We start from the raw sequence: 15,685 nt of genomic DNA on the forward strand, positions 1-15,685 counted from the left end.
GGATCGCGAAAATGGTGGCTAGTACCGATCTTTGCTTTTTAAATATTACTGTAAATTTAGGTAAGCTGTAATTGATGGGCATGTCATTGGTGTTGAGTTAGTTCCTGTGAGTTTCTGGGTTCTGGAGACAGAACGGTTCTCAAAATGGAGACATTTCCTGAAATCATCAAAGCTGTTGAAAAACAATGCAGTTTCCTCCCTCTCTAAGACCAGGCTTTGACAGTAACATCTCAGAACAGATGTTCGATGATCTCCAAATGTTTTTATTTGGTGGCACAAAGACTCTGTTATTCATGAAACGGTCCGTTAAAAAATTAGTTCCTTCATGGAGGGGGGGGGTTGTGGGAATATGTGCTCTGTTAATCGATTTCACATTTTGGCAGGGAACTGGCTCTTCAACCCTTTAGATTGTCTCCAGGCTTGGCCTCTGACGGGCCATAGCAGTTCCAGGGAGTATAGTAACACAAGAGCTCAGCATCTTTCCCAGAGTACTTAAAGTTGACTCATCTGCGAGCGTCATATTTCTTTTGTAAAAGAAAAGAAGCTAAGTAAAAATTCATAGAAAACTGGTCTTAATACAGTGAGAGAATGCAGCCACGCGTGTTTGGTGGTGGTTTGGACTATTCCAGTACAATCTACTTCTGCAGCTTACACTTTTTCATTATAGGCTCCTATTGAAAGGAAAAACTGCCATCCTAATATAACATGGGTCAGCTTAGGATGGTACCTCGCAAGGCATCTTCCAAGAGATGTCAGTGTAACTATTTAAGAGTGTTGGGATAGGGGCGCCTAGGTGGCTCGGTCATTAAGAGTCTGCCTTCGGCTCAGGTCATGATCCCAGGGTCCTAGGATTGAGCCCCATATCGAGCTCCCTGCTCAGCAGGAAGCCTGCTTCCCCCTCTCCCATTACCTCTGCTTACATTCCCTCTCTGCTGTCTCTGTCAAATAAATAAATGAAATCTTTATTTTAATAAAATCTTTATTTTATTAACACCCATTGGGATATAAGGGACTGGTCATTGTCAGTCTGATGTCCTGTCCTCGTGCCACTACCCTGATCCATACTTTGCAGTCCTTCCAGTGGGACAGAGGTCAGCAAAGTGTGGGGCCTGAGGTCCAGATCTGACCTGCTGTCTGTTTTTGTACGTGAAGTTTGGTTGGGACACAGCTGTCCAGTTTTGATTCCAGATTGTCTGTGGCCGGTTTCAGGAGAGGTCACCAGAGGGGTAGTTGCAACTGAAACCATTTAGCGCATGAAACCTAAAATATTTACAGAACAAGGTTGCCAACCCCATGCTGTAGAAAGTCACATATATGCCATGACCCATTGTTGAGAACATTAAGAGAGTTACATTAAGATAGTTGGTGTATTTAGGGGGTGCCTGGCTTGCTCAAGTGGTGGAACATGTGACTCTTGATCTTTGGGTTGTAAGTTTGAGCCCTACATTGGGGGTAGAGATGACTTAAAACTAAAATCTTGGGAAAAAAAATCTTTGATATATTTATATTTTGAAGGCATTTGTGGGATATAAGAAATGTAAAATATCGTTAAACATATGGCTAGGACGGTGTCTAAAGTAATAATACATGTACACAAAGAAACATATAAACCAAAATCTTCCAGGGTAGTCCGGAGGAATTGTAGGGAAAAGAGGAAAGGGATGTTAGCTGACTGTTGGCTGTCCAATGAACAATTAAAACAATGAATGAAAGGAATCTATTTTTCTGAGGTACAGTATGTTCAAACGTTAAAACATTTGGTCATAGTTGTTCCTTTCTTTTTCTTTTTCTTGCATCTGTGTGTGTTCATCGGTCTTAGAATATTTTCTTATAAGTGCTCCTAAGGTCTCCCTGTTCAGCATAGGTGGCAAATTTGCACCAATGAGACTAGAAGTTTAGAATTTATTCAGCTGAGGGGTACCTTGGGCGGCTCAGTCCCTTGATCATCCAACTCTTGGTTTCGGCTCAGGGTCGTGAGATTGAGCCGTGAGTGGGGCTCTGCACTCAGTGGGAGTCTGCTTGAGAGTCTCTCCCTCTGCCCCTCTTTCTGCTCTCTCTCTCTCTCTCTGATGTAAATAAATAAAATCTTTTTTAAAAAATTATTTAGCTGAACACTGACATGACAACCATACCAAAGATGATTATTCATTTGGTCCATAATCCCAAATATATTTGAGGCTACTGCTAGGTTAAGGTCACAAACACAATAGAAAACGAACTAAAGAATTGCTTAAATGTCAAGTCCCCAAATTGGCAGAGGAGAAAAATGGTGTTAAAGGGACAGTTACATCAGGAGTCCCAGGCTCTATTATACAAATCAGATTATCAGCAATCGTGACAAACAGGGCGAGGAAAACAAAGGATGAGAGTCCTAAAGCTCTTATTTCATGAGAGGAAGCATCGTGTTTTTTCAGGAGATACCTTTTTTCCCCAAAAGGACTGTCACCCGAGAGGGGACTTGAACAGTATCTGTGATCACAGTTTTAAGGGAATGCAGAGATGTTCTGGACCCACACTGTCTAACACGGCAACAACTGGCCGCATGGGGCTGCTGAGTTCTTGTAACACGGCTGGTGTGAGGGGAGGTGTGCCGCCGTGTAACACAGACACAGGATTTTCAAGACTTAATGTAAGAAGTAATAATAATAATAATAATAAAGACTTAATGTAAAAACAGAAGGTAAAATATCTCATTAACAGTTCTCTTATTTAGATGTATTGGTTTAAGTAAAACATTGAAATTAATTTCACCTCTTACCTTTTTTATGTAGCTGCTAGAAAATACATGATTGCATATGTGGCTCATGCTGGATGTTGGTGAAGCGGCACTGATTCTAAAGGGTCATGTCTTCTGTGATACAGGAAAGTGACTGCAGTGGCACACGGTTGCTCTATGAATGCATTTCTGAAGGGACGGGGTGGAATTGAGTACAGGCTTGTGTGCTTTCAAGTGGTATCAGCTCAGAGATCGAACATCTGCACACCACGTAATGACTATTGGACATACATGCAGATTCCCCCTGTCCTATTTCCCCCTTATTTAGAAAAATTAGAAAATTTTTCTAAAATACTGATCACAAATTTAAAGCAACGTATTTCATACCTCTGGACAGATGATATCATTGGTAGGTTTTCATAAATTATACCTGGTTTAATGATGTTTGATTATGTTCGGGTTCCAAACCAGCAATTTCTTTTTTGAGTCTTCTAACAGAAAGTACAGATTAGTACAGAAACTGGAAATGTTGGGCAAAAATTGGTGTCTCTGTCAGGTGGTTCTGGACATTCTAACCAAGTGGACCTCTAAGTTTGAATTCTCACGGAAAACTACTTTTGTGTTCCTGAGGATCACATTCCAGTGCTCAAATACTGTCTGCTTCATCCTGGAAGATAACTTCAACTGCTTATTTAATCTCATCTATTCTTCTGGTCCCTAAAAAGTGTTACTTAAGGCTCTGTGCACAATTCAGATAATGATTTTTAAGTAAACCATAGCACACCATTCCTTTCTTCCTCTGATGAATGAAAACATTCAGCTAATACTCAGAAACAGGCAAACCTTGTATATAGTCAGGCAGCTCACTTTTATTTATAATTTTGAAAACCTGCAGTTACTTACGTGTTGGTTCATTGTTTGCAAGTCCTGGGACCAGAGCAATTTTCTGTCTTTTGTTCGGTGGACATTTATTAAGGGCCTATTGTATGTGAGGTATTATGCTTTTCTGCATTGAGACATGTTGAATTTGGGGCTGATGAGACTCGCAAGTATAAATATCCAATAGACTCCTAGACATATGTCTCTGGAGGTTAAAAGAAATTTAGATGACATCAGATGTATTTATTATATGTTTATACAGCCATTTGCAGGAGAAAAATCCAACTGTTGAACGTTGCTGATCTTCAAAGAGATGCAGATTACAGGCAAGAGATGCTTTTTTAGTACCCAGTGAATTATCTAACTTAAAGCGTACTCACTGCAGGGGGCACCTGGGTGGCACAGTCATTAAGCATCTGACTCTTGCTTTCACCTCAGGGCATGAAGTCAGGCCCTGCATCAGGCACCTAGCTCAGAGAGGAGACGCCAGAGTCTCTCTCTCCCTCTCCCTTTGCGCCTCCACGCACTCACTTGTGTGTTCTCTCTCTCTCTCTCTCTCAAATAAATAAATACATCTTTAAGAAAAAAAATGGAATACTCGCTTCTGGCAAGACTGTGGCCCAACTAAGATGCACATGGTAGAAATACAAATTGGTTTAGGTATTTTGGAAAGCGGGATAGCCTGGCATGTTCAACACAAAGAATTGTGTGGCGCCCTTGGCTTTAGTAATCCAGCACTAGAAACTTTATCTCACAAAAGCAAGCCAAAAAAGGGGAAAGAAAATCGTGTGCATCTTGAGAACAGGAAAGGAAGCTGAGGGTTGCTAGATGGTTAGTTGTGCTAAATACTGAAAATCCTCGCTGTTGATCCTCGTGGAAGCCCTTTGAAGTGTCCCCATGTTGTGGGTGAGGAAACAAAGCTCAGACGGATTAACCATGTGTCAGTGGCCGAGTTGGCACTTACGTCAGTCTTACCCTAACTCAGACTCATTGTGTAAGAACAGAAAAATAGTTAAATCCCTTATGAAATGGGATGCAAGCATTCTAAGTAAGTGTAGTCATGTTGGGGGGATGTCGGAAAATGTAGAGAGGAATGGAGATGAAACTGGAGATTCGCCATAATTATTACGAATTTGTACAAGGACTGAGTAGAATAGAGACATATGAAAGTTTGATTTGTTCTCATGGCAGAATCTGTTAAAGTGGTACAGATAATTGCTATAATTTCTTAAAATTTTTAAGAATTCTGTTGTTGTTTTTTGTGAACAGGGTATAATCTAACATTTTATACTATATTTTCGAATGTTTTATTCATACTCCTCCTGGGGCGCCTGGGTGGCTCAGTGGGTTAAGCCTCTGCCTTCGGCTCAGGTCATGATCCCAAGGTTCTGGGATCGAGCCCTGCATCGGGCTCTCTGCTCAGCGGGGAGCCTGCTTCCTCCTCTCTCTCTCTGCCTGCCTCTCTGCCTCCTTGTGATCTCTCTCTCTGTCCAATAATAAATAAAATCTTTTAAAAATAAATTATTCATACTCCTCCCTATCTCTAAAGGTATATGACCTGTCGTATCTAGGTATGTTCACTACATTGTCCTCATCGCCCGCCCCGTAACTCCTGAAAACTCTCCCTTTGGAGTCTATCACCAGCGAAATCCCTATGTCCTTAAGGTGTTCTCTGACATTACTTTCATCTTGTTGAACCCTGACCTGGGTATGCCTTGAAAACACCACTTCCCTGAAGCCCTCTCTGGTGGCAGCTCCATTTTTTGCCCCAAAGTTGAGGAGCTGGGTTCTTCATTGCACCCTTGACCATTCGACCTCTCCCCTCCCTAGAAGCTCTGAGCTTTCATCTCCTGTCCTCAGACTCTCACCCGCCATCCCGCTCTTGGTCCTGTCATCTACCGCGTGTAGGTCCCTCCGTCGTTGCTCCATAATCCTCACTCCTGGCTCACTGCCTCTCTCTCCACCATTCCTTCTCCCCTCATTCTTGGGGAGTTCAGTGCATATGTATATGATCCTTTGAAAACCCCTGGCCTCGGGGCGCCTGGGTGGTTCAGTGGGTTGAGCCGCTGCCTTCGGCTCAGGTCATGATATCAGGGTCCTGGGATGGAGCCCCGCATCGGGCTCTCTGCTCAGCAGGGAGCCTGCTTCCTCCTCTTTCTCTCTCTGCTTGCCTCTCTGCCTACTTGTGATCTCTCTCTCTCTGTCAAATAAATAAATAAATAAATAAATAAATAAATAAATAAATCTCTTAAAAAAATAAATAAATAAAACCCCTGGCCTCTTAGATCCTTCAGCTTCTCATCACCTCAACCTTTACCTCCCATGGTTGCCCCCTAGACTGTGTCATCACCGACCACGACATGCTTCCATTGTCTCAAAGTGCACGCCTGTCCCTCTGACCACTCCTCTGCCTGGCTCTTGAGCTCCCTCCCTCCAGAAATCCTGCCCCATCAGAACCCACTATCCATTGATTCCATTAGTTTCCACCCTCATTCCTCCCTCCCAAGAGGTTGTGTCCAGCGCAGGTGCCACAGACAGTGATTCTGTTCTCTCTTGCATACATCCGGGCTCCTCTGCCCTTCCTCCGCGTCTCGTCCTCACTTGGCAGTTTTACAGTCCTGGCTGGACCCAAATCTCTGTCCGCTCTGTGCCAGCCCCTCTGCGTTGCCCATTGGCCGGAGGAAAACATACAATTCTACTGTTGGGTTTCGCTTCTAATTCATGACTGTAAACCTCAGGTGAGAACTTAGGGCTGTCCGGCAGTCATGATGTGTCCTTCACTCTCAGTGGACTTTTCTGTGGTCTTCTCTTTTCTCAGCCTCCCATAGCTCATCGCTCCATCTTATTCTCAACAGATGCCTTTCTTCTAGGGAGCTTCCACCACTCCCACTGAGCTCTCACAGGTGACCTCCTGCTGAGGGCCAGCCCTTCCACTCCCGTGTGCCCTCTGCCTATCCCGGGACATGCTCCGGAGAATTCCATCCTCATAGTCTTGTCCCTCCCTCGGTCATTCCCATAAGCATCCACCACATTAAAGATCCAGTCCCACGTGCTCCCGTCAGCTACCATGCCATGTCTCTTGTCCCCTTCACAGGTAAACGCCCTAAACGTCCCCTGCTGTCCATTCCTGTTACTCCCACTTCTCCCTTCTCAGCCTCCGTTAAATCCAGCTCAGTCAGGCTTGACCTCAACCATTCCACTGCTTAAGTGAAGTTGCTAAACCTGACAGTTGTTAGGCCTCATCTCTCTCGCTCCTTGAAGTGCTCAAATCGCTGGCTTCTAGAATGCACCCCTTCTGGATTTGCCTCTCACTCCCCTGGCCAGTCCTTCTTAGTCTCCTGGGACTCAAGCCTTAGACCTCTTCTCTGTCTGCACTTAAGCCCATGCCCATCATCACCAGGCGCCGTGGCTTTGAAGATCATCCATGATGACTCCTAGGCTCTCTCAGCCAGACTTCTCTCTGAGCTCCACACGTTTATGTTCCTCTACGAGCTTTGGGGATATCTCTGTTTGCCTGCCTAGCAGATGTCTCAGACTGAACTCCGGATCCTACCCCCACCCTTCCAAACCTGCTTCCTTCAGCTGCTCAGGCCAAATTCTCACCTTTTCCAGCCCCCTGCCATCTCACAGCTGGACGATTGCAGGACCGCCTCACTGCTCTCTGCCTCTACACCTTGTACCTGCACAGTGTGTTCTCAAAACAGCAGCCAGAGTGGTCCTTCTCTAACGTTGGTTAGATCACTTCCTCGTGCATACCCCACCCCCCCCCCCCCCCGCCCCGGCAGCTCTCCATCCCACTCAGATAGAGCTACAAGTCTTCAAAGCTGTACGTAATCTGAACACCTGTTATTTTTCAGACTTTATTTCTCTTCCCTCTTCCCTTGTACTCAGCCCACTCTAGCCATACTGGTAGTGTGCCAAGCAGGCAGCCACCCACCCATCCACCTGCAGCTCTTTGCCTAGATTTTGGGCTATGATTCGAATTCATAGAACACACCTCCCAGTGGTGTCACAGCTCACCTTCTCAGCCATACCACCTCTGGCCACCCTGCCCTCTGTCCCCCTTGCCCAGCCCTATTAACCACATTTCTCACCCCCGACCTATTACATACCCTAGTCATTTATCCTATTTACTATTGTCTCCTGCTACAATGTAAGATTCAGAAGGATAGAGATTTTTATCTGGCCTATTTATTGACTTCTCTCCAGCATCTAGGATAATGCCTCCACCTAACAGATGGTGAAAAAAAGTCCTGAGAATATGAATGAAAGTTTATTTCCGCCCAATGCCCCATAGACGCATGCTGAGAGATTGGCCTCATTATAGCTTTTAATTCCTTTTCAAGTTTCTCAAGTGTTAGATTGTAAGCAGCCTTCAGAAAATGACTACCAAGAAACACTGTCTTTGGCTTGAGTACATACGGTCTTTTATCCTAAGCTGTGAACAATTCCTCTAGAACGGAGCAGAAGTGTCATCAATATTGAAAGTATATAAACAGCCATAGATGCTTGAAATTTTTAGGAATATGTTCAAAGGTCTTCACAAATCCCCCAAATTATGGATACTGTGATGGTATATTCTTCTCTCATGAACTTCCCACAGAACAATAAAAAGGAAAGAAGGAAGCCACATGTGGTTCCAGATGCCACCTGGCTCGTGGCCAGCCTCACTCATCAGAAGGAGGCTCACCCCGTGGCCCAGCATCGCTCTGCTCAGGGTTTTTGTGCTTGTGCAGAGCAACACCCCACATTACAGCCGCTCACGAGCTTTCGGCGTTGCCCGCATATTGTTGAAACCAAGGCTATCAATTCTGTGAGAGCCCAAAGGTCCACTGTACTATTTTATCCTACCTGTAAGAGTTTTAAATACTCATTTTTTAAACAGTGAGCTCCCCCAGGCCACTCGGCCTTCATTTCAGAAGATCACCTGTGTGGGTGTTAATTACAGCTAAATGCCAAGGTGCTTCCTGCGAAAAACAAAATGAGCCATCATTTGTAACAGAGTAGGTTTTCGCTTTGAGACCCAAGTACAGACAGGCATCCATTCCGTTTGATTTTGGTCATGGGGTAACAAACTCTTGGTGTGAACAAAAAACGAAAAAGAAACCGTTCCTAATTGTTTTTCCATCTGTAAGCTGATTCTTCGATACATATTCTCGTTGAAGAAAACCTTCTGCCATGGTAACTTTTTCCCCCAATGATAATGTTCAGGAGTCTTTGACAAAGAAGAGTGGGAGCAAAGGAAAGGGGGGATGCTGTCGCCACGGTGACAGCTGTCTAGCGTAAACATCTCACATCTCTTCCGTTTATCGTGTGTTTTAGGGCAATTCAAGCTGCTGGAACAAGACCGAGATATAAAGGAGCCAGTGCAATATTTCAACAGTGTGGAGGAGGTGGCTAAAGCGTTTCCTGAACGTGTGTACGTCATGGAGGAAATAACATTCAACGTGAAGGTAGTTCTCGAAGAACCAAATATTTATCCTCACTGAAATAATTTAACTTTCAGGTCATTACGTGCACAGTGTGTTCCCCTCTGTGCCTCGTAGGAGAGTTCCATCCTCCTCATGGATTCGTGTCAATGGCCAAAACAGATCTTTTTAAGAACCGCATGAGCTCTAGCTGACCTGATTCTCCAACAGGTTACAATGATAACATGATCTCTGGCTTGAACAACTGTCAAGGCAGATCAAAAGATCTTTTCTTTACTTTTCTTTTCTTTTCGTTTCTTTTCTTTTCTTTTCTTTCTTTTCTCTTTTAATTTGGACTTTATTCTCTAACATGTAATGGTTGTTTGACCGGCTCTTCTGTGAGGCTGGATGCTTCACTTATGGGAACAAGCAAAAAGGCGTATGACACGACGAATAGCGAACACTTAAAGAAAAAGAGAGAAGGTTCCAGAGTACTCCCCGACGTCCACTCATATTCATTCCATCCTTTTCAGACTGTCTCTGTCGGTACACACAGGGAAGATGGATGTGTAGAGTGTGGCCTCGTAGGTATTTAATGATCTTTGTCCCTCAGAGAAAAGCTAAATAGTGTTTACTGTGCTGTATTCATTTTGCATTCTTAAAGGGACAGTTCTGTCCCTGGCTACGGAGTGCGTGAGCTCCTTTGACTAGACTCGCTGTTGAAGAGGGACTAACTGGGAAAGCGGTGTCACCGAGACCCAGCCTTTTTGCCTGTGAATCCATTGTTTTCTCCAGCAACATCCACAGTGATGCTACATCAGTCTCGAAAGTGTTCCCATCGAAACCATTTAACCTCCCTTCAGCAGGAAGTCCGACTAAGTCACATTCTCTGAACATTTCAATATTTTGGGGGCAAGATGCCTGTTTGTTAGAAATCATGCTCTATGTGAAAAACAGACTGTGGGGTATCTTAGTCCAAGAATGCAGCAGTGTCTTTGTGGATGAGTCACTCCACCCACACGCCTCAGGAAAGGGGGAAACATGCCCAAGATGGCTTCCTTACTGGAGCAGTGCTTCTGCCCATTTGATCGGCCAAGCCAAGTCGTCCTTCCAGTCAGTTCTAAAATAGAGCGGCTATCATCTACTTTATTTGGTCTTATGAATAAAATGGGTCCATTTTGTGTCCTGTCAAATTCTTTACTACCTAAATTATGCTGGTACTCAAAAATATTTATAACTTGTAAGCCCTTCAGTGACCTAGTCTGTGAGTCCTCAAGGCAACTTGAACTTACCTTGAGGATTTGTGAAAACATGTTCATTTTTAAATGTTCCAAGAGTTGTTGGTCAGAAGCTAATCAAATCCTGTTTGATTCTTGTTTTGATGATTGAAATCTTTCCTTAAAGCTTCTATTTTAAATTTCCTAAATGGAAAAAAAAAAATTGTTTGGAAAGGAAAGTCCATACTTCTTAAAAACTGTTTTTTTGAAAACCTTGCATTTGCTGGTGAATCATGAGAAAGTAATCATAAAAATTTTTTGATTTTTTTAAGATTTTGTCAAGTATTAAAATTTAAGTCTTTTGTGGCATATTGTACTTGTGAAAGATTTTTTTAAATGCCTCTAGCAGCTGTTTTGTGTGTGAATTTGTATGAACATCAGCAGCGATTGGAACAATAATCTTGAAATCAATAAGGTTTGATGGGCTTTTTTTTCTTTAATTTTTTTGTGTGTTCCAAGATTCATTGTTTATACCACAATTGACTTTATTTATTCAAACATACGTAATAGAGGTGCCATTTAAAAAATTCAGCACAGCAGTGTGAATGTATTTAACACTACCGACCTGTACACTTTAAAATGGTTAAGATGATAAATTTTATGTTATGTATATATTACCACAATTTTTCTTAAAAAGCCAAAAAAAAGTTCAAAGGCACAGACAAATGGGTATGTATGGATTACAAAGTTTACAGCATCCATAGAGCAGTCTGGACTTGGGTTGAGTTCCTGTGCTATGCATACATAAATATTTACTACTTCTTGTCTATTACTTATAAAGTTTTAAGATGCTATCACATCTGTCCGGCATTAATCATTTAAGACATCGTTCGATTATATTCAAAGAAGAATTGATCAAGGAACCTCAGGAAATTTCCACAAAGAAATACACAAAAATCTGTGCCTAGTGAATAAACACCCAAGTAAATAAATAACCAGGGAGGTTTTTTATATAAATAACTAAATAAAAGTAAATACAAGTAAATAAAAATAAAATAAAACATGTAAATAAAAAATAAATAAAATATAATAAAATAATAGTAAATAATAAAATAATAATAAAAACAAGTAAATAAAAGTAAATACAAGTAAATAAAAAACCAGGGAGGTTTATGGCAAAGATGTCTGGGTACTACCTGACCACCCCCCACCAAACACAGTGTTGGTCATGGTTTATAAGAATTGATCGTAATGTGCATGTGTGCAGTGCTTAATGAGAGAGCTAAGTGGTGTACTTGGTTAGTGCTTTGCCTGGAGAGGGAGAAAAAGAATAAGAAACAGTACAGCAAGGATGCCCGGCTGGCTCAGTTGGTAGAACATGGGACAGTTCAAGGCCTGTACTGGGCATAGAACTTACTTAAAAAAACACAACAGTACCCCATTCTCATAAATATAGCTATTATAAATAGTATTAAATATTATATAAATATAGATATTATCCAGAAAGCAATTTTTTAAGTGATAGCAGAATTCAAACCTCCTTGCAAAACTCCACCCTCTACTCTCCGTTTTAAATAGAGCTTAAATTAGACCAAGAGGATAAAAAACTAAATGACTTGCACCTAAGAGTTGGCAGCTAACAGGCGTCTTAGGAGTCAAAAGGCACAATTATTATTTGAAATAAGGAAATATATATATGAAGTTATACATACTTATAATAACAAATAGAAATGAAATGTAGTAACGGCATGGAATAGAACGGAGGTGTTGAAAGATTGGGAACTCTATAGTGATTGTTACTTTCAAGACTGTAGCAGAATTTTATCTAAAATTTAATGGATAGGATTAATATTATTCACCAATTTATTTAAAATTAAGTCATTCCTGGGGCACCTGGCTGGCTGAGTTGTGGAGTGTGTGACTCTTGATGGGGTCATGAGTTCGAGCCCCATGTTAGGTGAAAAGATTACATTTTAAAACATTAAAAATAAGCCATTCCTTTTATTTTGCAGTTAAATGTCTTTAAGAGGCCTTGATGTGTTTGAAATTATCTGCCTGATTGGCCCATCATTGATGAACTTGCATGAAGTGAATTAATATATGTTAAATGTTTAATTCTTTAACCAGCAAATACATTTTAAGCACCTCCTGTATGTCTGGCCACTGGGAATAAATAGTGAATATGCAAACACTGGAGGTTGTGTCCGTTGAAGTGGCAGACAATAAATATACAGGTACAAATACTACATCCAAATAAAGAGATCAAGGAGACAGTTGGGTGTACAAGTTTGGAGCTTGGGGCAGGGATGGGCTTATATGTTTGGGGCTCATCAGCTCCTAGATGCTATTTGAAGTCACAGAGCTAGTTGAGCTCATATACGTCTGTGGTTCTCAGTCAGGGGTGATTTTTTTTTTTTCCTCCCAGGGACATTTGACAATGTCAGGTTACAATTTTGATTGCTACAGCTTGTAGAAGGGTGAGTGCTACCGGCTTCTAGTGGGTAGAGGACAAGGATGCTGCTGAAAATCCTGTAGTACACAGGACCAGCCCCGCATCAAAGAAGGATCTGGCCAAAAATGTGAGTAGTGCCAAAGCTGAGAAACTCTGACCTGGACACTAGATAAAGAAGAGAGGAGACCAAGGACTGAGCCCCGGAACACCCCAGCATTGGGGTCCAAGAGAGATTACAGGCAGTAACAGCAAGATAGAAAGATGATGGGGCATGTTGGATAGATGTTCCAGAAGGCAAATGGCTTTAAAAAGTGTTTCAAAGAGGAATGGACAACAGTGTCAAATGCTGCTTGCTGATTAAAATAGAGGAGGACTGGAAACTAGCCATAAAGTTCAGCAGAATGGAAGCCTTGTTAGCCTCAATAGGAAGAAAATAATAATCAGCTCAGAGACCTAGAAAGTTAAGTTTACCAGGGAAGTATAATAGGATGTTCGCTGAGTTTCGTCAAGGTATGCATTTCAAGTGAGGTTACTCAGCACCAGTTTTTTTCTTCCAGCCATCTTTGGCTTCCTGGTTGGAGAGACAGAGTAAACAGAGCCTTAGGTTTAATCGGAGCTGGGACTCTACTGGGTGAGGGTAACAGAAGTGAGCAAAAGTGTGGATGGAGTGTGCCCTAGAGTGACAGATCGTGAGCCTACAGCCGTAGACTCCTCACTGAATAAAGAAGTGTGAATACAAGAATTGTAACCCCATGTAAAAACTAGGGATCTTAACGGGGTTAAGGAACTTTTGAAGTGGTGAAGAAAGTGATGTGTAAAGTGGGAGGGAGTGGTGGTAGTGCCTAAAATGCTTGAAATTGAACTTTAGGCAATAATACAGGAAATGACAGGAGTAGCTATTTTTTTTTTTTTTTTTCAAATCTAAGTATGTCCCGGGCACCTGCCTGGCTCAGTCGGGGGCAAGTGCGACTCTCGATCTCGGGGTTGTGCGTTTGAGCCCCATGTTGGGTGTAGAGATTACTTAAATAAATAAACTTTAAAAAATTTAAAAAAAATAGATGAAAACAAGTCTAAGTAGGTCCATTTGAGTGGGCAGCTAAGGTGGTAGGAACAGAAAATGGGAGATGAGATGGTCAAGGAAATGAAAGAATGTGTGGACAGCTAGCCTCCTGCTCATCATTTGTGTGCATTGGCTCCAGTCCCTTCTAAGCCAGTGGCATTCGATATTGTTAAAACAGCAATCACCTGCTTCTTTCACATTGTCTCCTTTATCCATCCAGGTTTTGGTTTCCATGGTGATAGTTCTTCTTCTTTTTTTTAACCTGCTTACTGCATTTTTTTTTTAAGATTTATTTTTTTATTTGGGGGGGAGAGAGAGCATGTGAGCAGGGAGAGGGGAAGGGCAGAGGGAGAGAGAATTTCAAGCAGACTCTCCTCTGGGCATGGACCCCCACATGGGCCTGATCTCGCAACCCTGCAAATGCAGCCTGAGCTGAAATCAAAGGTGGGACACCCGACCAGCTGAAATCAAAAGTGGATGATGTGGTGGTTGAAATCACCCAACCACCCAGGCATATTTGTTTTTAACTATAACAGGCATTTTCTTTCTTAATGATTTGTTTTAATTTTTCATCAGCCACCACTGTCATCACACTTACTTCCAGAGTCAGAAGCTGTCCTGTGTCAGTTGGCTAATCCCAACTAAAGACTCATTCCTCTACCTTTTAATAAGAAAAATATAGTCACACAAACAGTTTTCGGGCATGCACCTTCCTTTAAACAAGCTCCCGTGATCTAAAGAGCATATTAGACTGTAGTGTAGCTCAGACTCTGAATTTGGAGCTGAGGCCACACCCCAAGTCCAGGTATTGGGCTGTGACCACAGAAAGGTCACATGGCCCCTTGAGTCTGGGGGTCATCATCTGCAAAACAAGGATGATTCTATCCTCCTCAGAGACTTTTCATGAGAATTAAATGAAATAATGCACTACTGCACTTTGCAAGTGCCTAGTATAGGAGTTGGCAAACTATACCGTTGGGTAAGGCACTGTGTTGCAAATAAAGTTTTATTGGGACACAGCCACCCTATGCATGGGAATGTGCCGTGTTGGTGGCTGCTTCACAATACAATAGTAGGATTGAGTCATTGCAGCAGAGATCATATGGCACACAAACCTAAAATTATTACTGTCTGGCCCTGTAAGAAAAATTTTGCCAACCTCTGATTCAGAACATAAAATCATACTAAATTAAGTTTCACATAAAATAAAAAAATCCCACCACAGATTATTTCACTTACTCTTTATTTAGTTCTTTGTACCCTGGAACTTGATATTAAAAACTCGGTACCTAGTAACTGTTGTTGTTGCTGTTTCAAAGTACCCCTTCACCTCAGATACTTTTTTGGAAACTTATTATACTGGTACCCAGTGAATTATTTCAAACGTCTTCCAGCCTTTTGAGCTAAGCCCAATAATAATGAGAAATTTTCCCACACATCTACTTTCTGCCACCAAAATAATGACTAACAAATTATGCCCTGATTTCACTTCGGTCCTTCCTGAGACATAAGCAGAGGAAAGAAAAGATGGCCTTCAGTTTGGCATCGGCTAACCTGCCACCCTTGGTAAGCACATAAGAGGCCTTCTGACTTCACGGCTCTCACCCAAAAGCTTTCTACATTAAAATTAGTGCTCTCGAGTCACAGAGAGTCCAAATACCCTGATCTCGATGCTAGAATGTTGCTATTTTCATTCCAGCTAGTGAGGTCCAAGGTTTCAGCTGTTCCAGCATAGATTTTCCCCAGTGGCAAAATAACAAGTTTGCATTGTCTCAACTGGGGGAAATGCCTCACAGGGGAATAATGAGATTTCAGGCAGACCGGGAGTGTAGTCACCGCTTCTGCCCACAGAGACCTCTCCAGAACCACGGGCAAGAGCTGAGCCGACATTCCTGTCACCTGCATATCAGCTCGTGATTACTGGGTTTGGCACCTGTTTTTGGCAGGGGTGGC

General features: G+C 42.3%; 1 protein-coding gene across 2 annotated transcripts in view; it reads left to right on the forward strand.

The window, feature by feature from the left end:
* GAREM1 (GRB2 associated regulator of MAPK1 subtype 1) overlaps positions 1 to 15,685 on the forward strand; it is a 198,450-nt gene that overhangs the window by 149,972 nt on the left and 32,793 nt on the right. For both annotated transcript variants that reach the window (XM_032309612.1, XM_032309613.1), the window contains exon 3: positions 8,918 to 9,048. In XM_032309612.1, the coding sequence (XP_032165503.1) occupies positions 8,918 to 9,048 (131 nt within the window). The remainder of the gene's footprint in view (positions 1 to 8,917; positions 9,049 to 15,685) is intronic.

This window comes from Mustela erminea, chromosome 13 (genome assembly GCF_009829155.1).
Source record: "Mustela erminea isolate mMusErm1 chromosome 13, mMusErm1.Pri, whole genome shotgun sequence".
NCBI lineage: Eukaryota > Metazoa > Chordata > Mammalia > Carnivora > Mustelidae > Mustela > Mustela erminea.